General features: G+C 33.1%; 1 protein-coding gene across 1 annotated transcript in view; it reads left to right on the top strand.

Moving 5' to 3' along the window:
- LOC115881984 (vesicular acetylcholine transporter) overlaps nt 1-16428 on the top strand; it is a 42045-nt gene extending 25617 nt beyond the window's left edge. Inside the window, 1 exon segment of the mRNA XM_030899752.1 lies at nt 16322-16428. Coding sequence (XP_030755612.1) covers nt 16322-16428 — 107 coding nt within the window.
- Nucleotides 16429-27911: the final 11483 nt, after the last annotated feature.

The following is a 27911-nucleotide window of genomic DNA, read 5'->3' as shown; positions in this document are numbered from 1 at the left end:
TCGAGTTCATATCTGTTCCAAAATACCCAGGCACTATTGCAAAAACCATTTTAAAAAGCCCGAAGGTAGCTTAAATATGTATAATATATGAGTAGAATTAAAAGTCCTAGACGCACCGGTGAGGGTGAACTCATAGTGCCATCATCGAGTATCTAGTTTTTTGGGATTTGGATGGTGACTCTATGAGAAAAAACTCTCTGTATTAACGGTGAAGGTAGCTAAATATGGTGCCTAGTAGAATCAATTAATCTGTGGATGATATATTATCAAAAGGAGACTGTCAGTAATCCTCTATAGGTTTGTTCTCAGAAGAATCCCTGACTAGTCAGCACGTTTCTCATTGGTTAAAATGCGTAGAAACCTGATTGTTAGTGTGGTTTCTACACATTTTCTTCAATAGAAAATAGTCAAGATTCTGGCTAAACACTAGAAACAAATATGTATTGTACAAGTGTCATTTTTCGTGTGTTTACACGGTTTTGTTGATGGCATTGGGGTGCAGAGATTTGTCCAAGTCCTCTTAGTTGCTGAAACACAGGATGAATTTGAAAATTTTGCATTTTTCGACCTCCTTTGTATCTCGGTTATCTTATAACTTACCGAAAAAGTAAAAACTGAGTCCCGTAGAGATTTTCACGTAGAATCCAGTGGCGTAACTAGTTTTTCGCTGAGAACTGACATTTTCCAAATATGAGTCAAATTTATATTTGTCCAAAATGGGACTAATGCATGAATTCTCACTGAATTCTAAGTGAAAACTCAATACATAATTTCTGTACCGATGAAGTTTATAGGATTAACTCAAATATACAGAGGATTAAAAATTCAACAATTTAGAATTCGCCCTGTATTTCGGGAACTAATAGTTTCATAAAAGTAGCAACACCACCCTATAAACGAAACCCCCTGTAAAACACAGAATAATGGGACGCCTATGCAGATTATTTTTATAATCTTTTACCAGAGCGTATTTCTATCATTATTAATAGTAAATGGGAAAAATGATGTAGCTCTCAAGCTTTTGATTTGTAAGGCATTAAAAAGCTCACCCAGTATAACTAATTATGAGAATGTATGAATATGTGAGTATCAATGAAAAATATTTAACTGTTTTAGTATTATAAAATCTTCCATTTAAGAAAACTTTCTGTTTAACTTAGCCTTGGAAAAGGCCGTTAAGAAGAGAATAAAAGAAATTTCGTGTTTTTAAAATTTTACCTAGAGGTGTTTTTTATTTGTTAATACTTTTTATTGCAGGAAATGTCGTTTCAAATGGACATCAATAATTGTTTGTTAATAAGTTTTGGCAAATGATTAGGTTTTGTATAGTCTAAAATAGATGTTTTTAGTTTATATATTGTTAGACTTTGACTAGAAATACTAAAATTAATCAGGAAGTAGGTGTTTTGGTGAAGACCAAGATGGTTGTTGGTCAAATTGTAAATTTAATTAAAAAAAAAAAAAAAAAAAAAAAAATATTTTTTAGTTTATAAATAAATATAATCAAATTAGGTTATGGAATGAGAGACTTTTTTACATAGAAAATAACACTAATAGAAAGACATATCATAATATGTCAAAAATAACATATATTTAAAAAAAAATTATTTCTCTTATTATTAAACTTATGTTTCATTACCCCAAACGTTCCAGCATTACTAAATATCACTATCGGAATATATATTATTAGAAGAATTTTAAAAGGAGTAATTAAAAGATTATTTTTTTTTTTTTTTTTTTTTTTTTGTATTGAAAAATTAAAATGTACTGTTTGTAATTGAATATACCCAAAACTATTTAAAGTCCTTTGAATAATTAATATAAGTGTATCCGACAAGAAGAGGAGAAAGGAATAGAAAGAAATTATTAGACACAAGAAAAAGAACGGGATGCCAATTAAAAGAGTATGTTGAATCTGGCAGCTGTGCATATTTAGCCGAGCTATAGGGCCGTCGACGAGCCGTCGATCCAAAATAGAGAAGTTCAAAATTTACAATTATTTTTTTTTTTTTTTTTTTATTTTGAGTCAAATTGTTTTTATGAATGTTGTAATTTATTTACATGGTTTATTAGAACAGTATTTTCTGTTGTAGCTGGATATTCTGTGGTACAGGGAACTAGGTGTCCTGGATCTTGAGCTATTTGTAGTGCTGTCACAGAGGCTTTTTGGTGTTTTATTGTTCACAAATGCTTTTTCAAACGTACATACAAGCACCAAAAGTGCTGAAATATATTTATTAAGGCGAAACATGCAAGTGTCAAATTTAACACTTGTAAAGGGTTTTCTTGATATACAGGGTTGTTCACTACATACGACACGTAGTATTGTAACTAAACGATGTATGATTACTAAACGATGAGATTTTTCTAAAATTATGGTTGGGGTTCGATGAAGGGACTATTGGAGGTGCAATTTAAAAATATTTTTCTAAGATACAAATTAATCCCCAAAATAAATTAAAAAGTATGAAGTTATTATTTTTTTAAATGGAGACACCCTATATTATTACATTTTTTAGTTTCTACAATTAAAAATAAAAGGTAAATTTGGTAAGATTTATTATAGACCTTACCGTTTTGGGAATATTTTCAATTTTGAAATTACACAGGTACAAAATTCTAAGACTTCATTTCTCCAGGGGTGTCAAGGTTTTAATACTGAAATATTTATAGAGTTTATTTGTAGTCAGTTATTGTGTTGCAAAATAAAATAATACCTTATACAGAGTGTCTAAAATTTATTTAAATAATTATTAACTAAACAGTAATAACTTGTTTAATTTAAATGAAACATCATGTTTTCAGATCAGATGCACAATTTAATTGTCTATCCAAATTATATTATACCATTTTTTTTACTTCCCTATCTCTTTAAGTTTCCACAGCTAAATGCATTTTCTTGTAATTTAGAGACTTATTTATCCAGTATACTTACATGGACTATTGACATTTTAGATTATTTTAAAGATGTACCAAATTTTTAAAAGTACAGATACTAATATTGTCGATAGAATTCGTTTATTTCATTAAAATGAAAACTGTTTAAATGTATTTGTTAAAGAGGGACCAATTAATATGATTCCAGTATTCAAGAGCTACATTTAACTGACTGTTTGCGTTGATGATTAATAATAATTGCTCCAAAATACTAAAAAACTCAGTTTTGTAATGTATTAGACAGTGTGGTATAAAGTAACACCTTGAAATGATATTTTGTTTTTTAATAAATCTTATTTATAACAAAAAGACTTTAATTTGATAGGGTTATTATTATGTTGATTTCTGACTCAAAATCCACATTTATTTATAATAATTTATTAACGACCACAATTAAGTATGTCATTAATTAGCATATGGGCGGAAATAATGTGTTATATTTAATTAATGGTATACTCTTTTATAAAGATTTAAATAGTTTCTTTTGCATACAAATGGGCTAAATGTATTATCGTTTTGTAAAACGATAATATTACTAATCTGTTATTTATGCATTGTTGCTAGAAACAATCTAAAGTATCAATATTCAGCTGGATGTATATTGATAAGTAGGGTCTAAATTATAAGAAAATGCATTTTTCTACGAGAGGCTTTTAAAGGGATAGGTAAAAAATGGTATATTCAAATTGATGAACCAATTTAATTTGACCGCATCCTGATTCTCCTAAGATAATACAGGGGCCATTCCACATTTAAATTAAAAGAGAGAGTTATTGCCGTTTTGGAAAGCTAATAATTCTTTAAAATAAATTTTTAGACATCTTGTATGGTGGTATTTTCATTATTGCAGCACAATAAATTATCAATAAATAAGCTTCATTAGGTAATTTAGTATTAAAAACATTGGTACCCTTGGAGAGTAAGAGCTTTAAAAAATTTTACTGCAATTTCACAAAATTGAAAATATTTCAAAACAGTAGGGTTTAGAATTATAATAAAATAATCAATTTTTTTTTTTTTTAATTTTAATAGTATTTTAAAGAAATGTAATAATATACAGGTGTTCCATTTTAAAAAGGAAATACAACTTTGATATTTTTTTTTTTTATTTATTTTAGGACACTCTGTATATAGTAAAAATATTACACTAATTGGCAAAGAAGCTCTAATAGTCCTTCAACGAACCCCAAACTTACAATTTGTAAAAATCTCATCGTTTAGCTACAATACTCCGTGTCGTATGTGGTGAACAACCCTGTATAATTACCTACGAGGTATTACTTTTAAATCTTTTTATATTATTTGGAACGTTTGGAATTGTTTAAAAAATTGTTTGTGGCGTTTGAAAAAAATAGCATGTTCTATTCGGACTCATACAATGGATTTATATTTAGTATGTTCTCTATTTTGTTAGCTATGGCACAGAAAAGGTAAAATTAGTTTTTTTTTGAGAAATTGTTAAGAGATTGTTTGTGAGATTGTTTTTTTGATTGAAAATAGAGAAAGAATTAAATAAAAATAAAGATTTCAAAATCTGTTTGATTATTATTTATTTATATATCACTAAATAAGTGTATTAGTGTCCAGTATATTTTCTAACTATTACTACCTATAAGAAAAAAATAAGTTAGCAAATATATTTGACGCAGAGTTTTAACTAAAGGAACAATTATACCGTATGATCGAATAAAAACGGCGTCAGCAATGGCTATGAAATGAAGATCGCTGTCATTTTATATGTAAATTTATATAGGAAATGCCATCGATCGTCATTTCCAAGCCAACTGGACGCCGTTTTTATTCGATCATACGGTACTTAAACGAAACTAAACACATGTTGATATTGTTACCGCTAGATGTCTATACTAGGTATAATTTAGTTTATAGTGAGTTTTTGAGTTGGGATAATTCAAAAAAGAAATATTAAAACATATGGTAGTCGCTGTTGTATTACTGAACCATTGTAATGTAACACTTAAATTTTGTCAATGAACAAGTCTATTAAAAATTATTGTTATTCAATTTTTAGTGTTTTATTTCTTTTCTATTAAGCTGTACTGTTCGGGTCGCTCTCAGAGGTCTGGTAAAGGGGTGTGTGGCCGAAGGAAATATATATTTTATTTCAGAAATCTGCCTAAGGCTTAGCCCGATCCTGTCATGTTGAACCACACCCAAAATTCCAAACACACGTGCTTGGATTAAGGCTTGATAAAGGTTTGCAGAGCTTCAGCATTTGCCATAAAATAGCGAGCAATTTGTTACAAAACCATATAAATTATATATCACTGTAATCACAAAATTTCAATCTATTTCCGTATTGTAACGGAATTTTAAATTATGTCTTTATTTCTGAGAAAATTTAGTCCAAACATAAGGAGTATTTTGTTGATGTTTGACCATCAAAATCTTAAAAGTAAAGAAGTCGTCTAAAAATGTGCTACAATATCGACATAGTATAATTCTTTATCTTTAATTTCCTTCTTCATTTGTGGTAAAAATACCTAGCCAGTTTTACATAAAACGCTAAATGCCGAACGCTTATTTTGCTACTTTTTCGGACTAGTGAAATGGAAATAGAGTTTTTGGAGCATTTTCAATCTACACAAGAATGTGTATTAACCATAACATATTACATAAAATTCATCACGCAGGTCTCGTGCGTTTTGACAGATCTTTACGACAGTTATTTATATTAACCTTCCTCTATCTACCAGGGGAAAAATAAGAGAGTAGATAAAGGTCCCTTACTCTGTGTGTTCTTTAATCGACGTCATCAAGGGTTGAGGGTGGAATGGGGTACAAGAGGGACCAGCCCTGATGGTCTCCCTCCTTTTCTAATATGATTACACGGTATTAGCAGATTAAGGGCTCGTTTATTTAGCGTCTGGCAAAGTTAATCTTATTGGCAATCTTAGTGACTTTGGAGTCTTGTTAACATCTGAAAGGACTTTAATTTGATCTTGTCATTTCTTAAGCAATTATTGTCTTCGAGATTTTACACTATTTTTTGTTTGTTTCTGTTTCAGTGATTTATAACAACCCTGCATTTAGAAATCTCAAAAATTGACGTATAATATGGAGTGGTCAGGATTAAAATGGATCAAGTCCAATTTCCTACTATTTTAAGATAATCGTCTTTACACGGTTATAAAATATTGTTTCTTTCCAGAAGAGAAATGAATCAAGTCATACTTCACGCATTAAGCAGTTGCAACCTGTTTCTGTTTGGTTTCTGAATATTCTGTTGATTCCTTTTAGAAGTGAACTGGATGATGTTCATGAAATTTAACGCTGTGCGCGATTTTAACACACGTGTTAAAGTTTAGAGCTAATTTTTTTTTGATAAAATGGATGACAATGAACCATTTGCACCAAATGAATCAGATTATCAGCCATCTGAAAGGTCTGATTCTATCGATTCTGAAAGTATAGTTTGATTTATCAATATTTATATATAAGTTAGGCTGGTTATCTAACAAATACTTAGATATCTGACATGTTGTTGGTCTGAATAAAACTGCACGAGGAACAAAAATCTTATCATTTCATATAGACGTAACGTCTATACACATGAATGGTATTCTTGCCTTTATCCCCCCTATATACCATAATTTTTATAAAAATCGAAGAAAACAATATTAATATAAAATCTGAAGTCAATAAATTCCTTAATGACGGAAAAGAATGCCGATGAACCAATTTATATCTAAAATTTCAAATATTTTCAGAGATAAAACGGTTCAAGTCCAAAAAAGTATAAACAAACTTTCTGGCCAAAGTTGTATTTTGAGTTGCTTTAGTTTGCAATTATACAATTTAAAATATATTAAAGCATTGTGTCAAGTTTTCTTCTCCAGCTTGTTTTGTTTTAATTAAGTGACATAAAAAACTCTCATTTTCTCCATAATTATCTTCTAGGACTTGATCCAGTTCACTTCTGAACCCCGTTATTTCGAAAAAAAACACCAGGTATCAGTAAAATAATCAAAAATGAAAAAAAATTAAACCTTAGTACGTCACTGTAGTCAGTCAAGAAAAAAAGAAACGAATTTTCGCAGTTATGCCCTACGGGAGATGAGGTGCCGGTGTTTGACGTGTGTGGGGAAACCTCCCCACAGCCACCTGAGACATGGGAACAAGGGGGTTCCCCCAGGAGGGAGAGACAGGAATCGTAGAATTGGATTACGGTAATCGACAGTTTGGGTGACGTACGAGGAGATGGATTCAAATGGAAACCAGTGGAGAGTGTGTGAAAAAATTGGTTATTAACCGTTGAAGATATACAGAATATTTATCAGATCGTTTTTAAAAATTTTCAAATAATATCAAGAAAAATGTTTTTTTTTTAGTCTGCAGTAGAAGAATACTACCAGTTTTAAATACACCCTATATAAGCTTGGTGCATTCTCCGCCGGTGCTGCCACCATCGGAGAGTATCGTAAACAACTAGTACTTACAAATACACGGGTTTAAATAGCGAGAATACAAAAAAAATATTATTAAATTATTCTAAAAATGTTAGAAAGTATAATTTGTGAAAATTCTAAAAATAAAAATAAAAACGTAAATATTTTGATATCTTCAGAAGGTCTAACTTGTATTACAATTTATTATTCCAGTTAAAAAAAACTTTTTAAATGAGTTCAACTATGGTAGCGAGCATAGTTTTTATCACCGGTTTTGCTAGTAGGGACATAACTGGGGTTATTTCGGCTATAACGAAATTTTTTAAAGATACATAATTATAATTTTAGAAAATGTTCATAAAACATTTAATCACTAGTTGATTAAAAAAAGTATACCATTAATATTGCCAAATTATATTTTATTCTCTCATAGTTTATTTAATTTTTTGATTATGTAACGAACACTTTGTTTACTCACTTGTTTTGTCGAACTGCTTGAATCCATTTTTGCTTTTGATCAAATCGGTGTAAGAAACTATGAAGCTATAAAATGTTTCGGGGAGAGTTGAATATCCGGGAAAGTTGAGTTTGAATGTTATTGCACCCAACAACGCTCTAATTACGCTCTTCTTTACGCCTTAACATTTTTTCGGCAATTTTATTAACATTTGAAATTGTCACAACACAACACGACCGACGCATAGTTCGAATTTTTTTTCACTTATTTTTTACTACCCGAAACAGCGTTACATCACACAAACCAGTGTTTTAAAGTCTCAATAACTGCAACTAGCAAAAAACTAAAATACTTAAATGTTATGACAAAACCACGATTTCAATATTATTTTAATGCGTGAAATAGGTACGGATAATTTCTGATTTTTGCTGTTGAAGCGCTGCGGTCTGAATTTGTTGAAATCAACTGAAAATGCACCGATACGCTATAATATACATGATACAAAATGAATGCTAACATTGTATAAGTCTAGGAAAGAAAATAAACTTTAATACAAACTTCGTTTGATATTCCAGTCACAAACATGGGGAGCTGTGCCCACCTTTTAGTTATCGAAGGGGGCGGCTACGAGCCCTCTATTGTAGGGGTAGATAACGAGGGTTCTGCGGTGGAGGGTTGCTAGAAATTAGTCAATTACTTTACCCCAATTTTAATTACTGGAGGATAATCTAATTATTGAGAAACCTCCTGATAAAAAACAGACAAAGTAAAATAATAATGCCCGTAGACAATCTTAGTTGTGCGGGAGGAATTATTGGATTTTCCTTGTTTTTGCTTTATCTCTTTGTCTCAGTAATGATATAAAAACTTTCTTGTCAACACAAATAGAACAAAAATGTATACCTACAGTGTGTACAAATTATTTCGATCAATTTGTAAGAAATGTATTTTACTAAATTATAAAGATTTTTTTTTGGTTTTTAACTTTGATAGATAATACGTAATATTTATTTGTTTCTGTTTCTATAATTCATAATAACATAGATACTTCAGAATTGAAAAATTATATAGGTATGTGAGATTTAGTTCTAGTGTTTGATTTTGAAAATACGTACTATATTCTGACATCAAAAATGGAATCGACCTACCAGAAGTACCATTCTCAAAGTCTAAATTATCTAAACTAAACAAATATGTGTTTACATTTTACTTGAATAGTATCTGTCAATGCACTAGTCAATTTTTTCTACATACTTATGATATTTATTTCATAAAATTCAAAAAAAAATTAAAATAAATTTAAAATCAAAATTCTGTTATAATTAATTCGTAAAAGGTTTTTAATGAAGTTAAAAACCGTAAAAAATTTTCCGAGTATTTTAACATAAAAAAACGAGCAAAATATTGATTAGTCTGCTATATAAAACTCGCAAAAATCTTCTTGTAATTTCATGGTTCTTTGAACCGAGCGACATGAGACTAAATAAGGCTTAAATCTTCATTAACCCCAGGTTTCTCTGGTGTTAATTTTAACTCCCTCATTCTCAAGACCTCCTCTTGTTACTTCACACTTTCTATCCAGCTCTACGGGATACCAGACATATAATTTCAAATCTTGTGTGAAATATGATGTCTTGGCTTTCTTAATCCAAATTTATAGATTATAAAATATTATACAGGATGGTGTGAATTATATTCCGGAAAGTTCGGCAGCATATTCTGCAGATAAAAATAAGTAAAAAAGTTCGTATAAATGTATATCTTTAAATGCTCCTTAGTTTCGGAGATACAGGGTGTAGAAGTTTCATTTTTATTTCGATTTTTTCCAAATAATTTCTGAACTAACGTCAATATTTGGATGACAATTGGTATTTGGGAGTTTTTTTGACATGGAAAATTTAATTTTGATGTCAATATAACTCCTGTTTGTATGTGGCGTCACATGCATGTGCCTTAACTGTTTTAAAGAGTAATAACTTTTCGTCCGTACCTGTATAAAACTACTGAGTGAAAAAATATACATTTCTGTGACTTTTTACGTAAAAAATGTCTTTTCGTAAAAATTGCTACGAGCAACCGTTCTCGAGGTATTTAGAATGGAAATAGTCAATACATGTCATTATTGACAGAAAATAAAGACGTTGAGTAGGTAGTTATTTGATTGAAATAATAAATTTTGGAAATGTTTTTTTTTAATTAATCATAAATTTCTCTGCGAAAAAATGATGATAAAACAGTTTCTGTAGAACTTTTGGACAAAAACATTTCAAATTTATTATTTCAGTCTAATAACTATTCAACATGTTTAATTTATGTCAATGATAGGTATTGATAATTTCCATATCTCGAAAACCATTACTCGTAGCGATTTTTACCAAGAAACTTTTTTTACGTAGAAAACGTCGTAATTGTATATTTTTTATACAGTAGTTTTATACAGGTACGGACGAAAAGTTATTACTCTTCAAACCAAGAAAACTATGTAGGTGGCGTCCTATGTAAGTAGGAGTCATATTGTCATCAAAATCAAATTTATTATGACAAAAAACTCCCAGACACCAATTTTCATCCAAATATTGACGTTACTTCACAAATTATTTGGAAAGAATCGAAATAAAAATGAAATTTCTACACCCTGTCTCTCTGAAACTAAACATTTTAGGACATACACTTATACGAAGTTTTTTAGTTGTTTTTATCTGCAAAATATGCTACCAAAGTTTCTGGAATACAGTTCGGACCACCCAGTATAGTAATTATTAAGTTTTTGGTATTACCTTTGAAGAAACATTTTTTTATATGCTTTAATAAAAAATCTAAATAAATAAATCAAAATTTTATGGTAAAATAATATTCAAATTATTCTGAAATTCCTTTGACTTCTTTCAAGAACAATCCGGTACCTATTGAAAATTTGACTCTGCCCTCTCCAGTTTTAATGATGCTCCACCAAACGTTTCGTAACTGTACACCCTCCAGTCTCAATTTTCTTCTAATTGCTCTTGAAAACGTTGGAGTAATTGGAGACACAGAGGTTTGCGAGGGTTAAGCCCCGTTTGAACTGGCAACGCGACGCAAATACGGCGTAGTGTGTATCGACCTTTAAATCGGACAGTTGATCCTGAAAAAAATTGGCTTTTGAAGAATATCACACTGAAAAGATGAAAAAAATCAGAGTAATACTTTTCTTTCATCAAATATAACGTGTATTTTATACAGGGTGTTATTGAAATGGTGTAAAAAAAATCGGGGGGTGTAGACTTAAAAAACGAGATAAAATTTTGAAAAAAAATTCTCTGCCATAAATTTTGACCCTAATCCAAATGGTGACACTGAAAAATTATTTGGAAAAGCGGAAAGGGTAGTTTTTGCAAGGGTAAGGGGTTGCTTCGTGAATTACTTTTTTGAGGTTATTTTTTTGCAAATTTCATGATTTTTAAAACATCTTTTTGATTTAAAAACGAAATAAACCAATTACCAAAATTCCTTATTAAAATAACGCATTCCTTAATTCATTCATAGTAAATGTTCAAAGTGACCACCATTCATTTCAATTCAGACATCTGCTCTTCTTCACCAAAATCTGCGTACCCTGTGGAATATCCTTGGTGTTGTCCGAATTTGATTGGAACAGTCAATAATGCGTTTCCGTAGTTGCTCTTCAGTATTAATCGGTACTGAGTAAACCATAGCTTTGTTATTTCGTTTTTTAAGGCAATAAGATGTTTTAAAAATAATAAAATTTTGATTTTTCAATTAATTATTTGATAGCTAATTGGTTACTTTTGAACCGCCAACCAAGTTTATGTTGATTAACCAGTTATCAACCCATCAGAGCAAACTCTTTGCCTTCAATTTTCTCGAAAACCATCACTCTGGGCGATGTGCAACAAGAGTACCTTTTTTTGTAGAAAAAAGTATGTAGTTTTCAAAAAATGATCCCACGTTGTAAAAAAAATAACCTCAAAAAAGTTATTCGCGAAACAACCCCCTACCCTTGCAAAATCTACCCTTTCCGCTTTTCCAAATAATTTTTCAGTATCACCATTTGATTTAGCCTACAATTTCAAAACGAACGTATTTTAAATTCACCCTTTCAGTGCCCCTAGCTCCCTTAATATGCATTTTCCGCCTTATACTTATAGGAACTTTTTTTATTATTTTTAGTAGTACTATCACCCCCCGATTTTTTTACACCATTTCAATGACACCCTGTATACTAGTTGTTTATGATATTCTCCGATCCTGGCAGCACTGGCAAAGAATGCACGAAGCCTATATACGCTCACAAAAAAGCGGTCACCTTAAAATTTTGATGTATTTTAAAGTTATATAAATATAATATAATTTAACAGACAGTCTAAAAGAGAGACAACGTCAGTCAAAGAAATTATTTTATTTCAAGGTCAAGGAGGCAGACTTAAATTCAAATATACATAAATTAATATTAATATTAATATTAAAATAAAACACAACGTGAACTATTCAAATGAGCTTTGTTTCGTTATCCCGTCCTCAATCATAATCGCTACAGACTAAAACAAACCCCAGACACCACGGGGGGCAATTCTGATGCCGTATCCAGGGGTGTTACTACTTTTATATACATATATGCATAACAATCCGGGCTACTGGAGACCCTCCACAAACCCAGATAATCCCCGTGACGGTAGTGGGAGCGGTGGTAACGAGACGCACGGACGTTCCCCTTTTATCTCGCTGTTCTCTTTTGCGCCCCCATCCCCTGTTTGACATGTTTTCTTCGGTTTAGCCGTGTTTCGGCGACACTAGGCCTGATGCATGGAGACAAGTTGGAATTCTGGTGGTTTCTTTTAAACGGAATAGGCTGGAAAAAAGCCGAAAAACTGTGACATGTAGGTTAGAGATAAAATTGATAGGATGAGATAAAATTGGTTGTGTTTTTTTGAAGTATCATTCAAAAAACCTTTGCAAATTCGTGTGATACAAACATCGATTTTTACTTTTGTGCCGCTTTTGTTTGTATCAATACTAAACAACAGGGCCGGATCTACCTACGGGCTGTTTGGGCTGCAGCCCAGGGCCCCGAGGTTAAAAAACAATAGACCCATAGGTGGGAACTGTTGAATCGTGAAATAAAATTAAAATTCAGGTTAAAAGTTTAAGCCAGACAAGATGGCCTTGCCACTATGATGCTGTCAAAGCCTTAAAAAATAATTATGATGACATTATGAAAATTTTCAAAATTTTCAGCGAAAATGAGGTTGAGAAAGTTGATTTCGGAAAGAGGCACGAGAATTTATTCAATAAAATGGCAAACTCGAGACTGCAATTTTGATTATCTTTTGGGAAGAAGTTTTGGAGAGATTTCATTTAGTTAATAAAAAAATACAGAGCCCTGGTTTAGACATTTGTGAAGGCAACAAGTTAATTGTTTCTTTAAAAGACTTTGTGAGCAACATACGACATCAATCAGATCAAATGTTACAGGAATACGACGAAAAAGCTAAAAAATTAAGTACTAGTGTAATAATAGACTAAATTACATAAACAAGAGATGCATTATCCCAAAATTTTCAGATAAGTCTACAGGTGAATTCTCAGTATACGGCGCAGAAAGATTTAAAGAGACACGTTAAAAGTTGCGTTGGATAAGCTGATTATGGATTTAAATAAAAGGAGACAAGTCTATGAGACATATAGCAAGAAATTCAAATTTTTAATGGATTTGCAAGACAAAAATATCGAAAACATAGATTTGGAAATTACACTTCATATTATTGATTACAATCCCGATGACGTAGACGAGCATTTAGTGAATGAGTGCATTCAATTAAAATCATACTTACTCCAATCTATGTCTGAGTCTTACACCTCTTGCAGTGACATTTTTATGCTCATGTATGAAAATAAACTTATTAACGTGTTCCCTAACTGCTATACCATTTTAAAGATTTTTTTAACATTGCCAATCACTAGCTGTAAAGCAGAACGCTCCTTCTCCAAGATGTCCTATGTAGAAAATAAATATAGGACAACAATGTCTAACCATCGACTAAATAGTTTATCACTTCTTTCCATAAATTGTGATCTAACAAAAGACTTGGAATGTGATGACCAAATAACTGTCAATTTCTGTGACTACAACCTATCAATTTCTTTTACTAATTCCTAATAAGTAAATAAATAAAATTGTTTTATTGTTTTTTTATATTCTTATAAAATATCACTATTTCGGTTTCTCTCTCACCCAAAGTTTGCCTGGAAGAGATTGCTACCACAGCAATAAGGTCGCCTTTTGCACAACTAATACTTGCGTAGATTTAAGTAACATTTATGTTACTTAAATCCACATATCACAAATACCGAAGTCTACAGCAGAATAGGCAGAGAAAGAGAATTGCTCAATATAATAAAAATTAAAAAAAAACATCATACTTAGGGCATATATTGAGAAATGAAAAATACCACGTCTTACAATTGACAGTTAAGGGTAAGATTGAAGGAAAGAGAGGTCTCGGCAGGAAGAAACTATCTTGGTTGAGAAACATCAGAAACTGGACTCAAATAACTTTTGAAGAACTCATAAGGAAAGCCGAGAATCGCGAAGATTTTGCCAATGTGATCGCCAACCTCCACGAAAGAGACGGCACGTAAAGAAGAAGAATAATAATATATCATTATAGAAACAGTTTTTTGATATGGCTATTAGTTGAGTACTTATGTAGGCCCCTAAGTAGTTTCAGCCCAGGGCCCCACAAATTCTCGATCCGCCCCTGCTAAACAACATACTTACCATAACAACAAGCAACAATCTTTAATTCGAGTTTTAAAAATAATGCTTGCTGCTATTTTTTCTTTTGAAATTTTAGCTAAATATACAGGGTGGTCGGAACTGTATTCCGGAAACTTCGGCAGCATATTCTGCAGATAAAAATAAGTAAAAAATTTCGTATAAATATATGTCCTAAAATGCTTAGTTTCGGAGATACAGGGTGTAGAAGGTTCATTTTTATTTCGAATTTTTCCAAATAATTTCTGAAGTAATGCCAATATTTGGATGAAAATTGGTGTCTGGAAGTTTTTTGACATGAGAAATTTGATTTTGATGTCAATATGACTCCTACTTGTAGAGGGCGCCACCTACATATTTTTTAACTGGTTTGAAGAGTAATAATTTTTCGTCCGTACCTGTATAAAACTACTGAGTAAAAAAATATACATTTGCGACGTTTTTTACGTAAAAAAAGTCTCTTGGAAAAAATCGCTACGAGTAATGGTTCTCGAGATATTTGGAATCGAAATTATCAATACCTGACATAAATTCAACATGTTGACTAAATAGTTATTAGACTGAAATCATAAATTTGAAATGTTTTTGTGTCAAAAGTTCAACAGAAACTGTTTTATCATCATTTTTTTGGCAGAAAAATGTATGATTAATAAAAAAAAATAAAAATTTTCCAAATTTATTTTTTTTTCAATCAAATAACTACCTACCACCTACTCAACGTGTTTATTTTTTGTCAATAATGACATGTTTTGACTATTTCCATTCAAAATATCTTGAGAACGGTTGCTCGTAGCAATTTTTAAAGACATTTTTTACGTAAAAAGTCACGGAAATGTATATTTTTTACTCAGTAGTTTTATACAGGTACGGACGAAAAGTTATTACTCTACAAACCAGTTAAAAATATGTAGGTGGCGCCCTCTACAAGTAGGAGTCACACTGACATCAAAATCCAATTTATTATCATGTAAAAAAACTCCCAGATACCAATTTTCAACCAAATATTGAAGTTACTTTATAAATTAGTTGAAAAAAATCGAAATAAAAACGAAACTTCTACACACTGTATCTCCGAAACTAAGAATTTTGCCCTAATTATTTCGTATTGCTTATACATGTGGATAAAACGTTGTATTACATTCGTGATTTAGTTGCATTTGATCCAATTAAGAAATTTAAACATTCTTGCATTAGATACAATCGCTCTAATTTTCTTGTTTCTACGTCACTGTTTCCGAATTTTTACGACTCCCCTCGCAGAAGTGTTGTTATTCGGGCAGATCGAGTGTCCCTGAGGACCTGCGAGGAACGCCAAGAGGTTTTTCGTCCCTTTCAGCTTTCTCAAGTAGCCAGAAATACGAAGCTGAGGGATAAGAAAAAGAAAAACAAATTCGTTTTTCGATTCCGAAAAGACAAGTAAGTCATCTCGCTGCGAGGAGATAAGGAACGTTGGTTTAGCAAACGATAGCAAATCAAAATGGTTTAGTGTTAGTGTTGATTCACACTAGCCAGTAGCGGTTTTTCAAATTTTTTTCAAACTTTCTCTTATTAAATCTTTATTTTTTCAAACGCCACAAAAGTAATAGTTTTTGCGACGTAATTGATAATAAATAATTGATAAACACACGCGTGAGTTTTTGAAGTTATAATAAAGTAGTGTGTTAACTTCAAAGCCACACCGTTTTATAGAAATTATTAAGCTTTATTTATAAATTACCTAACATTAAATAAAAATGATTTTTTTTGTAGATTCAGAAATTGTAAAACGTTGTATGCCTCCAGATGCTGTCCCTCCACTGCTTGAAATAGGCTCTATCATTACAACGGCTCGTTCTGGAACACTTACAGCACCTTGAATCTGTTTCGCAGCCTCTATTTTATTGTTGATGGACTCTTCGATATATCCTCCCGCAACCGTTGCAGATCGCCATCCTCCCTGTCTTTTTAACGTTGTCATGTCCACTCCTGCATTTGCCAGTAATGTAGCGGATGATCTTCTCATAGAATGGCCAGTGTCGTGCCAGTGTATTGCTCAGGATGTTGTAGGTCCAAGTACCTGCGGAAGCTCTTCCTGAATCATTTTTGTTTAAAATCTGACTTGCTGGTTGATAATTCACTATTTTATCGTTAAAAAATCGCGATTTATCTAAATGAAGTCTTAATGTCAGTACTATTTATTATAAATAATAGCAGAATTTTAAAATATATCTTTATTTTCGAGAAAATTTTGTCCAAACATAAGGAATATTTTGTTGATGTTTGACCATCAAAATCTTACAAATAAAGAAGTTGTCTAAAATGTGCTACAATACGGATACAGTATAATCCTTTATCTTTAATTTTCTTCTTCATTTGTGTAAAAATACCTAGCCAGTTTTACATAAAACATTAAATGCCGAACGCTTATTTCGCTACTTTTTCGGCCTAGTGAAATGAATACAATAAACCTGATATGTGATTGACGAACGAAGCCATGTGTCAATTTTGTCAAGCTGAAGAAGAAGCTCATTGAATTACACTGTATATAAAACTTCTATAATACTAAATCACCCAAACTGACACTTTCTAACATATCAATAAAACCGAAAAAGTATTACGGTCACTTTTCCATAAATTCGCTCCAAAAATGTATCCGAAAAACCTCTGGATCGACTCGAAGGCAATTTTCTCGATCGCATCCAGGGTCCAGGTTCGAAAGCCGAACAAATCTGGTAATTTCCCCGATCCATGTTCCATTTATCGTCGCTTTTGTCCAGCAAATCTGCCGATCTGGCAACACGCCCAATCCTGAAGGGGATTTATCCAGAAAGAAAGGCATCAATCACCTTCTGGAAAGACAAGAAGCTAGTTGTACGGTCAGTATCCAATTTGGGGATGAACAGTTTCTTTTGGCATAGGCATATACTGGGTTATGCATCAGCTCAGAATATAGGAAATTCATGTGAATTTTAAGGGTGTCGATTATTGGTACCCCTATTGATTTTAGGAGAAACATGGGACTTTTTAAAGTACTGGATTAGATCAGGCTATACCTATCAACTTTAAAACTCTTCGGCTAAGCTGTTTTTAAATGCTTTGCAAAATTAGGTCTTTAAAAAAAGTAATTGGTACAACGATAAAACACTCCGGCTACCAGTAATACCGTCATAAGACTCAAAGAGTCATACCGACATAAAAAAAAATTAAAAAATAAATTAATAATTAATATTTTATTTTTATTTTTTTATGCCTTGGACCGACCTGCATATTAAATTTAATGAGGTTTTTTAAAATTCTCGACTCGGAACTTTTAATATAAACAACATCCTGCTGCTGGTGGGATCAAATCCCACAAGGATAATCCCTCCTAATCCTGCAGGTATCGATTTTACGACAGGAAACAACGGGACACTAGGTCACAAACCGGGGGTTCCCAAGGGAGCGCTGCACGCACAGCTAAGGGGGGTTGGATCAAAATTTAAACCAACAAAAGCTATATTCTGCGCACACATAAATAAAGTTTATAATGCTTTATATGAAGACTTAACAAACAAACTAAACGTTTAAAAATTATATTTTTTATTGATATACAGGGTGTTTGTATCTTGTAGATTGTATGGGAGGAGGGAGTTAATTATGGAACACCAAGAAAAACCTTTGATTTTTCTCGGTCGTTAGTCCTGAGAAATTTCTTCGAGTGTCTTCGACCGGTTGGAGGATTCCAATTCTACATGACAGATGGAGTCTTAATTCGATTACTATTTTACATCAGATCTCACAATTTTTTGAAGAACAACAAAAACTGCGTTGCGAGATTTGACAAGCAAAAGTTAACGCGTTATCTACTTTTATAATTTTAGAGAAAAAAAAAATACTAAAAATTCCAAAAAAGTTATAAATACAGAAGACAAAAAGTAGCATTTCATTTCTTTCGATTGAAGCAAAAAATAGGCTCAATTTCCGGTTTGTTTTCCATCAAAATTTTCCTAATTTCGTTCCTTTTTCCCTGCTGATAAAAACACTAACGGGTATTATTCCTTGCCGCGGTAATCTTTAACGTTAGCAGAAAGCGTTCCAGGCCCGGGTAAATCTAATTTGGCACCCCTCCCTGTTCCAAGCTTCTCGCTGGAAAGTTTTTACCGGCGTTTCCCGAGGGATTTTCCAGTGGAAATGGAACGGAGAGAAAATCCCAGGAATAAGAAAAGCTGGAAAAACTGGGAAGTATAAAACGTTACCATTTCAGTACAATATATAAATTCAAAACATCTAGATAAAGACAGATAAAAATAAATAATACTTCTACGCTAATTGAAACAACTAACTTATTCCACTAATTGCGAGGTTCTGAATGAAGCTTAAGAACTAAAATTAATTAAAATATGGACAAACCTAATTGAAAAAAAATGATTGTACTAAAAAAAAAGGTTTTTTTTGCGGTGCGAAGACGAATTCAATAACTCAGAGACTACTAAAATCACTATATCCATTATTAATTTTTTTCTCAACAAATATACAGGGTGAGTCTTAAATAAGTGCAAATATTTTAAGGGGTCGTATATTTCGATCCCAGGAACACGATGAAAAGGTTGTTTTCGCGAAAATTTTGATTTTTTTTTGAAAACTTGTTTAGCTTTTAATTAAAAAACATAATTCCTTGATAATATGGCAATAGATGTAGTAAATTAAATTTACATGAAAGAAAATCCAGAAAAAATATAGTGGTTCTCAAAATTTAAGCAAAAAATAAAATATCTCTCTGGATTGATTTGAAAAACGGTAAAGAGAAAATTGGTTTCTTTTATCGAGGTCTGCCAGCACTAAAAATATTTGCTCTTATTTAAGACTCGCCCTCACAGGAGCCATGAGAACCTGTCCAACAGCAGCAATGGAGGTCATTCTAGATCTAACACCACTGCACATTGTCATTGGTAGATATGCCAATGCGACAATGATTAGAATGGTCACTAACGGAATTAGTACTGGGAGAATTGTCAGATCAGGGGCTTGGAACACCCTCAAAAGATACCAATTCTGCAACTCCCAGTGGACGATATGCCAAGAACGTACAACTTTGACAAACATGTCAATGTAGTATTGAGCAATAAGAAGGATTGGAAGAGCGAAACGCTTGCCCAGCAAAAGACCATACCATAACTTGGTATACTGATGCTTCCAAAACCAATACGGGAACAGGGATCGGAGTGTTTGGGCCGAGAGCTAATTACTCCGAACCAATGGGCACTTACCCTAGTATCCAACAGGCAGAAATCTACGCTATCGAGAGATGCGTACAACTTATCTTAGATAGGAACTATCGGAAACAAGAAATAGCCATCTTGTCTGATAGTCAAGCAGCGTTAAAGGCGATCAACTCAGTATCAATCAATTCGAAATTGGTCAAAGAATGCATAGAGAAGCTGAATAAATTAGGCAAAGAAAACAAAGTCCTCCTACACTGGGTGCCTGCTCACCAAGGGATAGAAGGCAATGAAAAAGCAAATAATCTAGCTAGGAAAGCAGCGAACACTCCACTAACTGAACCAGAACCGTTCTGCTTTCCAAGTGGTAACCAACTCAAGGCGGAACTCAAGAACTTGGAAGATTCCATCCGCAACCTGGAATGGAAATTTTCCAATGGTCTAAGACACTCGAAGAAGTTTCTGAGGGCTTATGATGAAGAAAAATCACAGATCTTCCTGGGTCTGAGTAAGAACAATCTTCGGATTGTCACGGGGTTTTTAACAGGACACTGTCTCCTCAACGAACACCTCAGTAGATTGAAACTAAGAAGAAACGGCGAATGCAGATTCTGTGGGGAAGATGGGGAAACACCAGTACACCTCATCACTGAGTGCGCCGAGATGACAACCATTCGTGCCATGAATTTTGGTACGACTGATATTGGAGATGGAGAACTACCCTCTATAAAACCGTCCCAGATACTGGCTTTTGTCAAAGCCCTGGGACTGTATGATGAGTTATGATTCAAGAAAGGGGGACACAATGGATCTGTAAGGTCGAAGTGATTAACCCCCCTCCCACTCATTCTAAATTCTAAATTCTAAGACTCGCCCTGTATATGAATGTATATCCGAAGTTACAACAAGATAGACCTAAAATATATATTCCTTTACTTTTTCTTCGGAGGAATGTCTCGGAGAAAGCAATATTTTCGTATTACCGGGTGGAAATTCATGTTTCCCGAAGCGACTATTAAACCTAGAACCGTTCCCCTACTTTTCCCATAAACAGTAATAGTGTCTGGGCTATTACGCCCAGCTCTCCCCTACGAGGAGACCCGTCACTCCCTCTTAGAAACGACATGTGTAAAACTTCATTCTATCTCACATGAAATAGTGTTATAGATGTGGGGAAATAAATATAGAGAAATGTGGCAATATTTTTATCTGTAGGCGATATTCCAATCTTCTTCTTACAGTGCCATACTATATACCTATATAGAGCGCCGGCTACCTCTCGCATGTACTTGAGATGTGTGTCAGTTTATTGCCGAATCCGAACGGCACTATTTGAGAGGCTGTAACAAGGCAAATATACTCAAGGTGGTTTGCCATAGCCTTCCTTGAGGTGGCGATCAACTCAGCTCAGTAACCATTAATTCGAAGTTGGTCAAAGAATGTCTGGAGAAGCTGAACTAATCTAAAAACCAAATACGTTTAAATTACCTATACGGAGGGTACCGCTTAAATTCTTGTCCCGATGTTAAAGGATGGCTATAGAATGTCAATGCATTTCCTACATAAGTCTATCCTTGGTGGTAGGAGGTTTGACTAAACAAGGATGAACTTATGTCTTGAAACCATTCGACTCGATTTTCTGTCCTCCTTCAATATTGGGACATAAATTCTCTCATTGATCTTATGGGGAGGCCGCGGTATAGGTAATTTAAACTTATTTGCTAGAAAAGGAACGAACACTTTACTAACTGGACCAGAACCGTTCTGTTTCCCAAGTGGGAAACAACTTAAAGCTGAACTCATGAACCTGGAAAAGACTCCATATCTGTAACCTGGAATTTGAAACCTTTAACAGTCTAAGACACTTGAAAAAAATGTATATACCTCTGTGGCAGATTCATCTCTTCAAAAAAGTCCTAAGGGTATTTTGCCACTCTAAGAAAATCTACAAAATAAAATAGTTATTTTTTTAAACACTTCTGCGTTAAACCTAAACGGACACTGCTTGTCAGAAATTATGTTTACAGTTTACACTTATACAAATTTGCCTAACAAAGAAAAAAAATGCTTAACGTTTCGGAAAGTATATCTCTTTCCGTCGTCGGAAGCAAAAAACACAAAGAACAAAGAAAATATCTATTTAAAATATTTAAATGCAACTATTCGAGAATACTTTAGTTTTTTAAACAGATACGTCTACAAAAACCGTTGACGTTGTGTTAAAAAGACATTATATCCAAGTTAAAGTTCAAAATTAACAATTACTATCTGATAACAATTACTTAATAAGGTAAAATGAAAAAGCTTCAAACTTTCTGTGTGATTATTTTTAATTTGTTTTTAATTTTTACGTCGATACGCAGTAGCATTTTCATCACAAGTTTCCTAAGCAAACAAGTCCAATTATTGCAAAAATACACACTTCAAATATCCGCGTCGTCTACGTCATTAAATTATCCACGGTCGGCGGGCCGCGTTCACAAAGGGAAAACGAAAAGAAAAAAGACCAATATTGCTAAGGCCCGTTCCCCAGCCATGCCCAATTGACTCGGGGCACGAGATAAAGCCGCCTTTACACTGCGGAAGTTGTAAAGGGCCCATTGTCGTATCCGAGGGTTGGATTAGTAGGGCAGGATATACCTCTACGAAAAATTTCACTTTATCGTTAATTCGAACAGTCAAATTATACTTAAACATGTAACCAAACCAAACCCTTAAAATAAAAGGTCAATATAAAAGAACTTTATTGTTTTTTTATGTTGAAAGGTCACTGTAAATTCTCAAACCCTTAAAATAAAAGGTCAATATAAAAGAACTTTATATTGACCTTTTATTTTAAGGGTTTGAGAATTTACAGTGACCTTTCAACACAAAGGGATACTTAAAGGTCGAAGAACAGAAACCTAGATAACAAAAGGTTGTTAAGAAAAGTAAAGTAAAATAAAGCACTAAGTACATTTATTTTATTATTTGCCTCTTGGAAATTAAAAATTTCAGTAACCTATAATTATTGAAAATCTGTATTTTACTATGTGTATAGAAATTATGCTAGATTTTGTGTATAATAGATATTTCTACTTAATATACAAAACAGGATTTATTTTTTTCTGCAAGAATAGCATTCAAATCGACAAAATAAACTCTAAAATTCGTTTATCCCCAACTGAAGTAAAAGGAGTTAAAGAATGTTCGAGATTCGCATCACGTACCACTGGCTCAGTTTGTCAAAATCCCTTAGGAATTCCCCAAAAAAAACTGCAAAGAAAAAAAACGTAAATTATTGATTAGATATAAATCTAAGTCGATTTCTGATTAATAATGATTTTTTAACTCTTTAGAGTATTTTAAATATCACAATCACAGAAGAGACCGAAAAAATCATCGTTTGAGCAGAAAATCGCAATAAAGTAGTGGAGGCTGAGGTAAAACAAACCCCACCAAGTAAAATAACCATGAGTCTGCTCTCGCTGCCCCCTGGAACTCAATAAATATCAATTAAAACTTCCCGTTTCATTCAGGGCTTAGAGGGAATCCCCCGTGACGTAGGAAGCGGGGGTAATAAACACATCCTGTCATAATTTATGATGCCGTGACACGCGCTCCTGTCATAACAATGGCCCCACTCCCTGCAGACGCCCGCAATAAAGCCAGGCAATATCCGGTAGCCGGTACAGTAATATCTGTCAGTCGATAGAATAGGCAAGAATGGTTTAACAGGGCTGCTGTCTGTCAGAAACTGTCAAATAATTCATTTGTTTCTTTGATTAAGTAAAATTGATTTGATGCTGGGTTGGCGTTGGTTCCTATGTAGTTTGACAAATAAATGAAGCTGTTTCTTTAGTTGTCAGTATTTTTTAATTCTCTTTCGTGTCGTTTGCTGATTGAATTGGAGCCAGAAATGGCTCAAAACGAAATAAGTAAATTACCAACAGATATTCAGGCTGAGGCGACAAACGCCATATGCAAACTATACTTGTATTCATTTAAAACTTCCCAACATGGCGGACTTCAGTATGGGAGGCTTAAAAAACGAAAATCTCTAAACTGGAATCGACTGTACTTCAAATCGTTCAAATTGATAATCTGTGGTAAATCCGATTGAACTCTGACACTTGGCTGACATTGACGTTTACGGTTCCTTTTTCTAAATATTTTCATTATTTTTTGAGTTTTTATTCACAAATTCTACTTGATTTTGTTCTTTTATTTAACCTGCAACCTGCAGTACTAATTATTACTCTTTTCACCGATCAAGAATTGACGAATAGGCTGGAAGATATTCAAAATGTCTAAAACGCTTAAAAACGTATTAGAAAACATAAATAGTTATAAAAATATATAATTCTAATAAAAATAGATAAGTTATAATAAGTATTTATTAACACAAACATCCGATACGCTACTGAAGCAGGTAAGTCAGATTAACGTATTATCTAAATTCTTTGACATCTAATCTTTGACAAGTAATAAATAAAAGCTAAAATGCAAGAAAAATATATAATTTAGTTAATTTGTGTAAGTGAATTTCATAAATGATCGGTTTACTACACGTATGTATATTATATAGTCACTTACTAGCGAAAAGTTGTTCCATTATTTCACTCAATTTTTGCCGAGATCTACCGCACTCTACACAACCAACTATTTTAGAGTTTTTTCGATAAATCGCGATAGTGTTACTGTTAATTTAAGTTCTGCTTAAGAATAAATAATAAATAACATAAAATAAGCTCCTTAAAGACTGACAAATCCACAAAATTTCAAATTAAATTCAAATGTGTCAAATGAATCGTCAAACAGAACTGTCAAGGATCCCCACCCTAGAGTGCTTTTTCCGCCTACCATGCATGAATACATGGATAGCATTATGCTCCTTCCTTAGTCTTCTTATTCAAAGATTTTTTCCCGCACGTTTTTTAATTGCTTCCATTTTACAGTTGAGGGTTGGAACCTTTGATGTTACACAGCAAAATATAAACACTAAATCACCACAATACACCAAAACACTTTTACTTTTACACTGGACGCGCGTTTCGCTAACCATGTTAGCATCATCAGCAGATGATTATAAACTCAAAAGCAGATGATTATAAACTCAAAGTTTATAATCATCTGCTGATGACGCTAACATGGTTAGCGAAACGCGCGTCCAGTGTAAAAGTAAAAGTGTTTTGGTGTATTGTGGTGATTTAGTGTTTATATTTTGCTGCTTCCATTTTTTAAAATTTTTGTATTCCTTTTCATAACTTATTCGGGATTTAAATGGAAGTAGTTTGAATATGGCGTTTGTCGCCTCAGCCTGAATATCTGCTGGTAATTTACATATTTCGTTTTCAGCCATTAAAAGCATGGTTATGGTGGTAAAATACTCATCTTCATCCTTAGAATACTAATTCTGTGAAAATAACATCTAATTTTGAACCTGAACAAGTATTTTATATGCTTCCCTATTCTTCAAAATAAACAAACTAAAATAACACACCGAGAATATTGTTGTTAAACTATAGTTTGTATACTTATAATTAGCAACACGCTGAAGAAAAGTTTTGATAGTTCCTCGTTACATGTAATAGAGAACTGAAGATATACGCCGCGCCGTCATCTCCCAGAGATTAGTTTATTATGCAAAACTCCAGAGAAACCCTATTAAATTCAAAGTTTTATCAAACAAGTTTCGTATTTGATGAGCTCTAGACAATGTACTTCAGTTTTTGTTAAAGAAAAAGTTCGCATAATTTATGTTTTTTTCATATTTTTATGATTCAGTCTTAAAATACTCTGTATACATAAATAATTATTGATTTTTAAAATTATTTATAGGCTTGGTGTATTCTCTGTCTGTGCTGCCACCATCGGAGAATATCGTAAACAACTAGTATATTCAATAATACAGCGAGAATACGAAAAATTTATTATTTAATTATTCTAAAAGGGTTAGGAAGTATAATTTGTGAAAATTCTAGATATAAAAATAAAAAAGTAAAAATGTTGATAACTTCAGAAGGTCTAACTTGTAGTATAATTTATTATTCCAGTTAAAAAAAAACTTTTTAGATGAGTTCAACTAGGGAAGCGAGCATAGTTTTAATCAACGGTTTTGCCAGTGGAGTCAAAATTGAGACTATTTCGGCTATAACGAAATTTTTTTAAGGTACATAATTATAATTTTAGATGTTCATAAAACATTTAATCACTAGTTGATTAAAAAAAGTATCCCATTAATATTGCAAATTATATTTTATCCTCTCATAGTATATCTCTATTTAATTTTTTGATTATGCAACGAGCACTTTGTTTACTCACTTGTTTCGTCGAGCTGCTTGAATCCATTTTTGCGTTTGATCAAATCGGTGTGAGAAACTATGAAGCTATAAAATGTTGTTTCGGGAGAGTTGAATATCCGGGAAAGTTGAGTTATTGAATGTTACTGTACCCAACAACGCTTTAATTACGCTCTCCTTTACACCTTAATATTTTTTCGGCAATTTTATTAACATTTGAAATTGTCACAACACAACACGACGCCTAGTTCGAATTCTTTTTCACTTATTTCTTACTACCCGAAACAGCGTTACATCACTCAAACCTCGTACCTGACAGCGTTTCCAGATAGAGCGGACAGTACGCGACGGAGCGTCCGCGATTTCGAGTAAGTACCATGAGTTAATATGAATAATTTCACATGGGCGCGTATGCTCCGTCCGACGGAGTTTGTCCGGCGGCTATCTAGAAAAAACACGACGGACGGTCCGTCGCGGACGCTCCGCTCCATCTGAAAGCGCTATAAGTGTTTTATAGTGTCAATAATTGCACTAGCAAAAAACTAAAATACTTAAATATTATGACAAAACCATGATTTCAATATTATTTTAATGCGATCAACATGTCTGTCGCTTCTTCGGGCACCAATAAAGTCGCAAAACGTCGCAAAGATATTGTTTTCTTTCGAGCCTTCCCAAACACGCACGATTTTTTTTTCTGCGTACTAATTACTGGGAACTAACAATAATCATAACACATATATAATGACAGCGATCTTCATTTCATAGCCATCGCCGATGCCGGTTTTTTTTCCGGATAAAGGTTGATGTTACTTCCATATCAGCTCCCTTCCGTTTACATAAAATATTATATCATGTAAATGAATAGAACAATGCACACTCTCCGTTCCGTTTCCCTTCCGTTCCATATCCTTTCCTACCATACATTTTTTTGGCGTATCGGAAACAGCGTTGTCAAGTTCTTACATTTGTACCAGCTCTGTTAAAATATTGCTGATATTTATTTATTCTTTCGCCTCTTAATTAAATCTATTACCTTTTTCAAAAGATACAAATTTTTAAAATAAAACTTTCGTAATGATATGAATTGTACAATAAAAAGTATGGAACTGATACGGAAGGGAAGCTTACGTATAGCGTCAATACAATAAAAAATACGGAACGGATATGAAATGGAAACGGAAGGTATAGTGAGAATCAACCTTAATACGGCACAAGCGACACAGACAAGATTTCACCACCTGATATAGACGTCCAGGCAAGGGGGGTCTTTGAAAGTTCGATTGAGGCCTTGCGGGGGTTGCTGGGGGGTTGGAGAACCACCGTAGAGGAAGGAGATTAGGTCGATACGTCACGGAAACACGAAAAACTGCGGCCAAATTGACCGTACGCTCGTTAGATGGGGTAGATTGGTCTCGTACAAGGGTTGAAACTATGGAAGGGGGTGCATACTTGATAAGGTGATGTCATCGGGGTTGAGAGTGCGTTTTGTTACGATTTTTAGAAGGTATAGGAAGAAATATTATACCGTACGATGGCTTCGTTGACCTGGAACTTGAAAAGTCTCTATATCTCGGGAATATTTTTGAGAAAAAGTGAATCTTTCAAGAAAAAAAACAAGGGGAAACATCAAGAACGGTAAACTAATAGGATTGCTCATTCTCATAAGACGTGCGTTCGCCTCTTCCCGCGCTTCAACTGACAGTTGTGACGTCATTGTAGTTCTTGTCATGATAGTGTGTACTATTGGTTGCCTATGGGAAACTAATAAAAACATGGTACAAAGAATACAAGGTATGATATTGCGCAGGTTGGTCGCTACGTCACAGGTGATAACAGGCGCTATTGGTCCGCGCGCCAATTCAAATCGTCAAGGTATTG

Source organism: Sitophilus oryzae, unplaced genomic scaffold (genome assembly GCF_002938485.1).
Source record: "Sitophilus oryzae breed Bouriz unplaced genomic scaffold, Soryzae_2.0 scaffold_1745_pilon_pilon, whole genome shotgun sequence".
NCBI classification, from domain to species: Eukaryota; Metazoa; Arthropoda; class Insecta; order Coleoptera; family Curculionidae; genus Sitophilus; species Sitophilus oryzae.
This window is presented reverse-complemented; position numbering and strand designations above follow the sequence as displayed.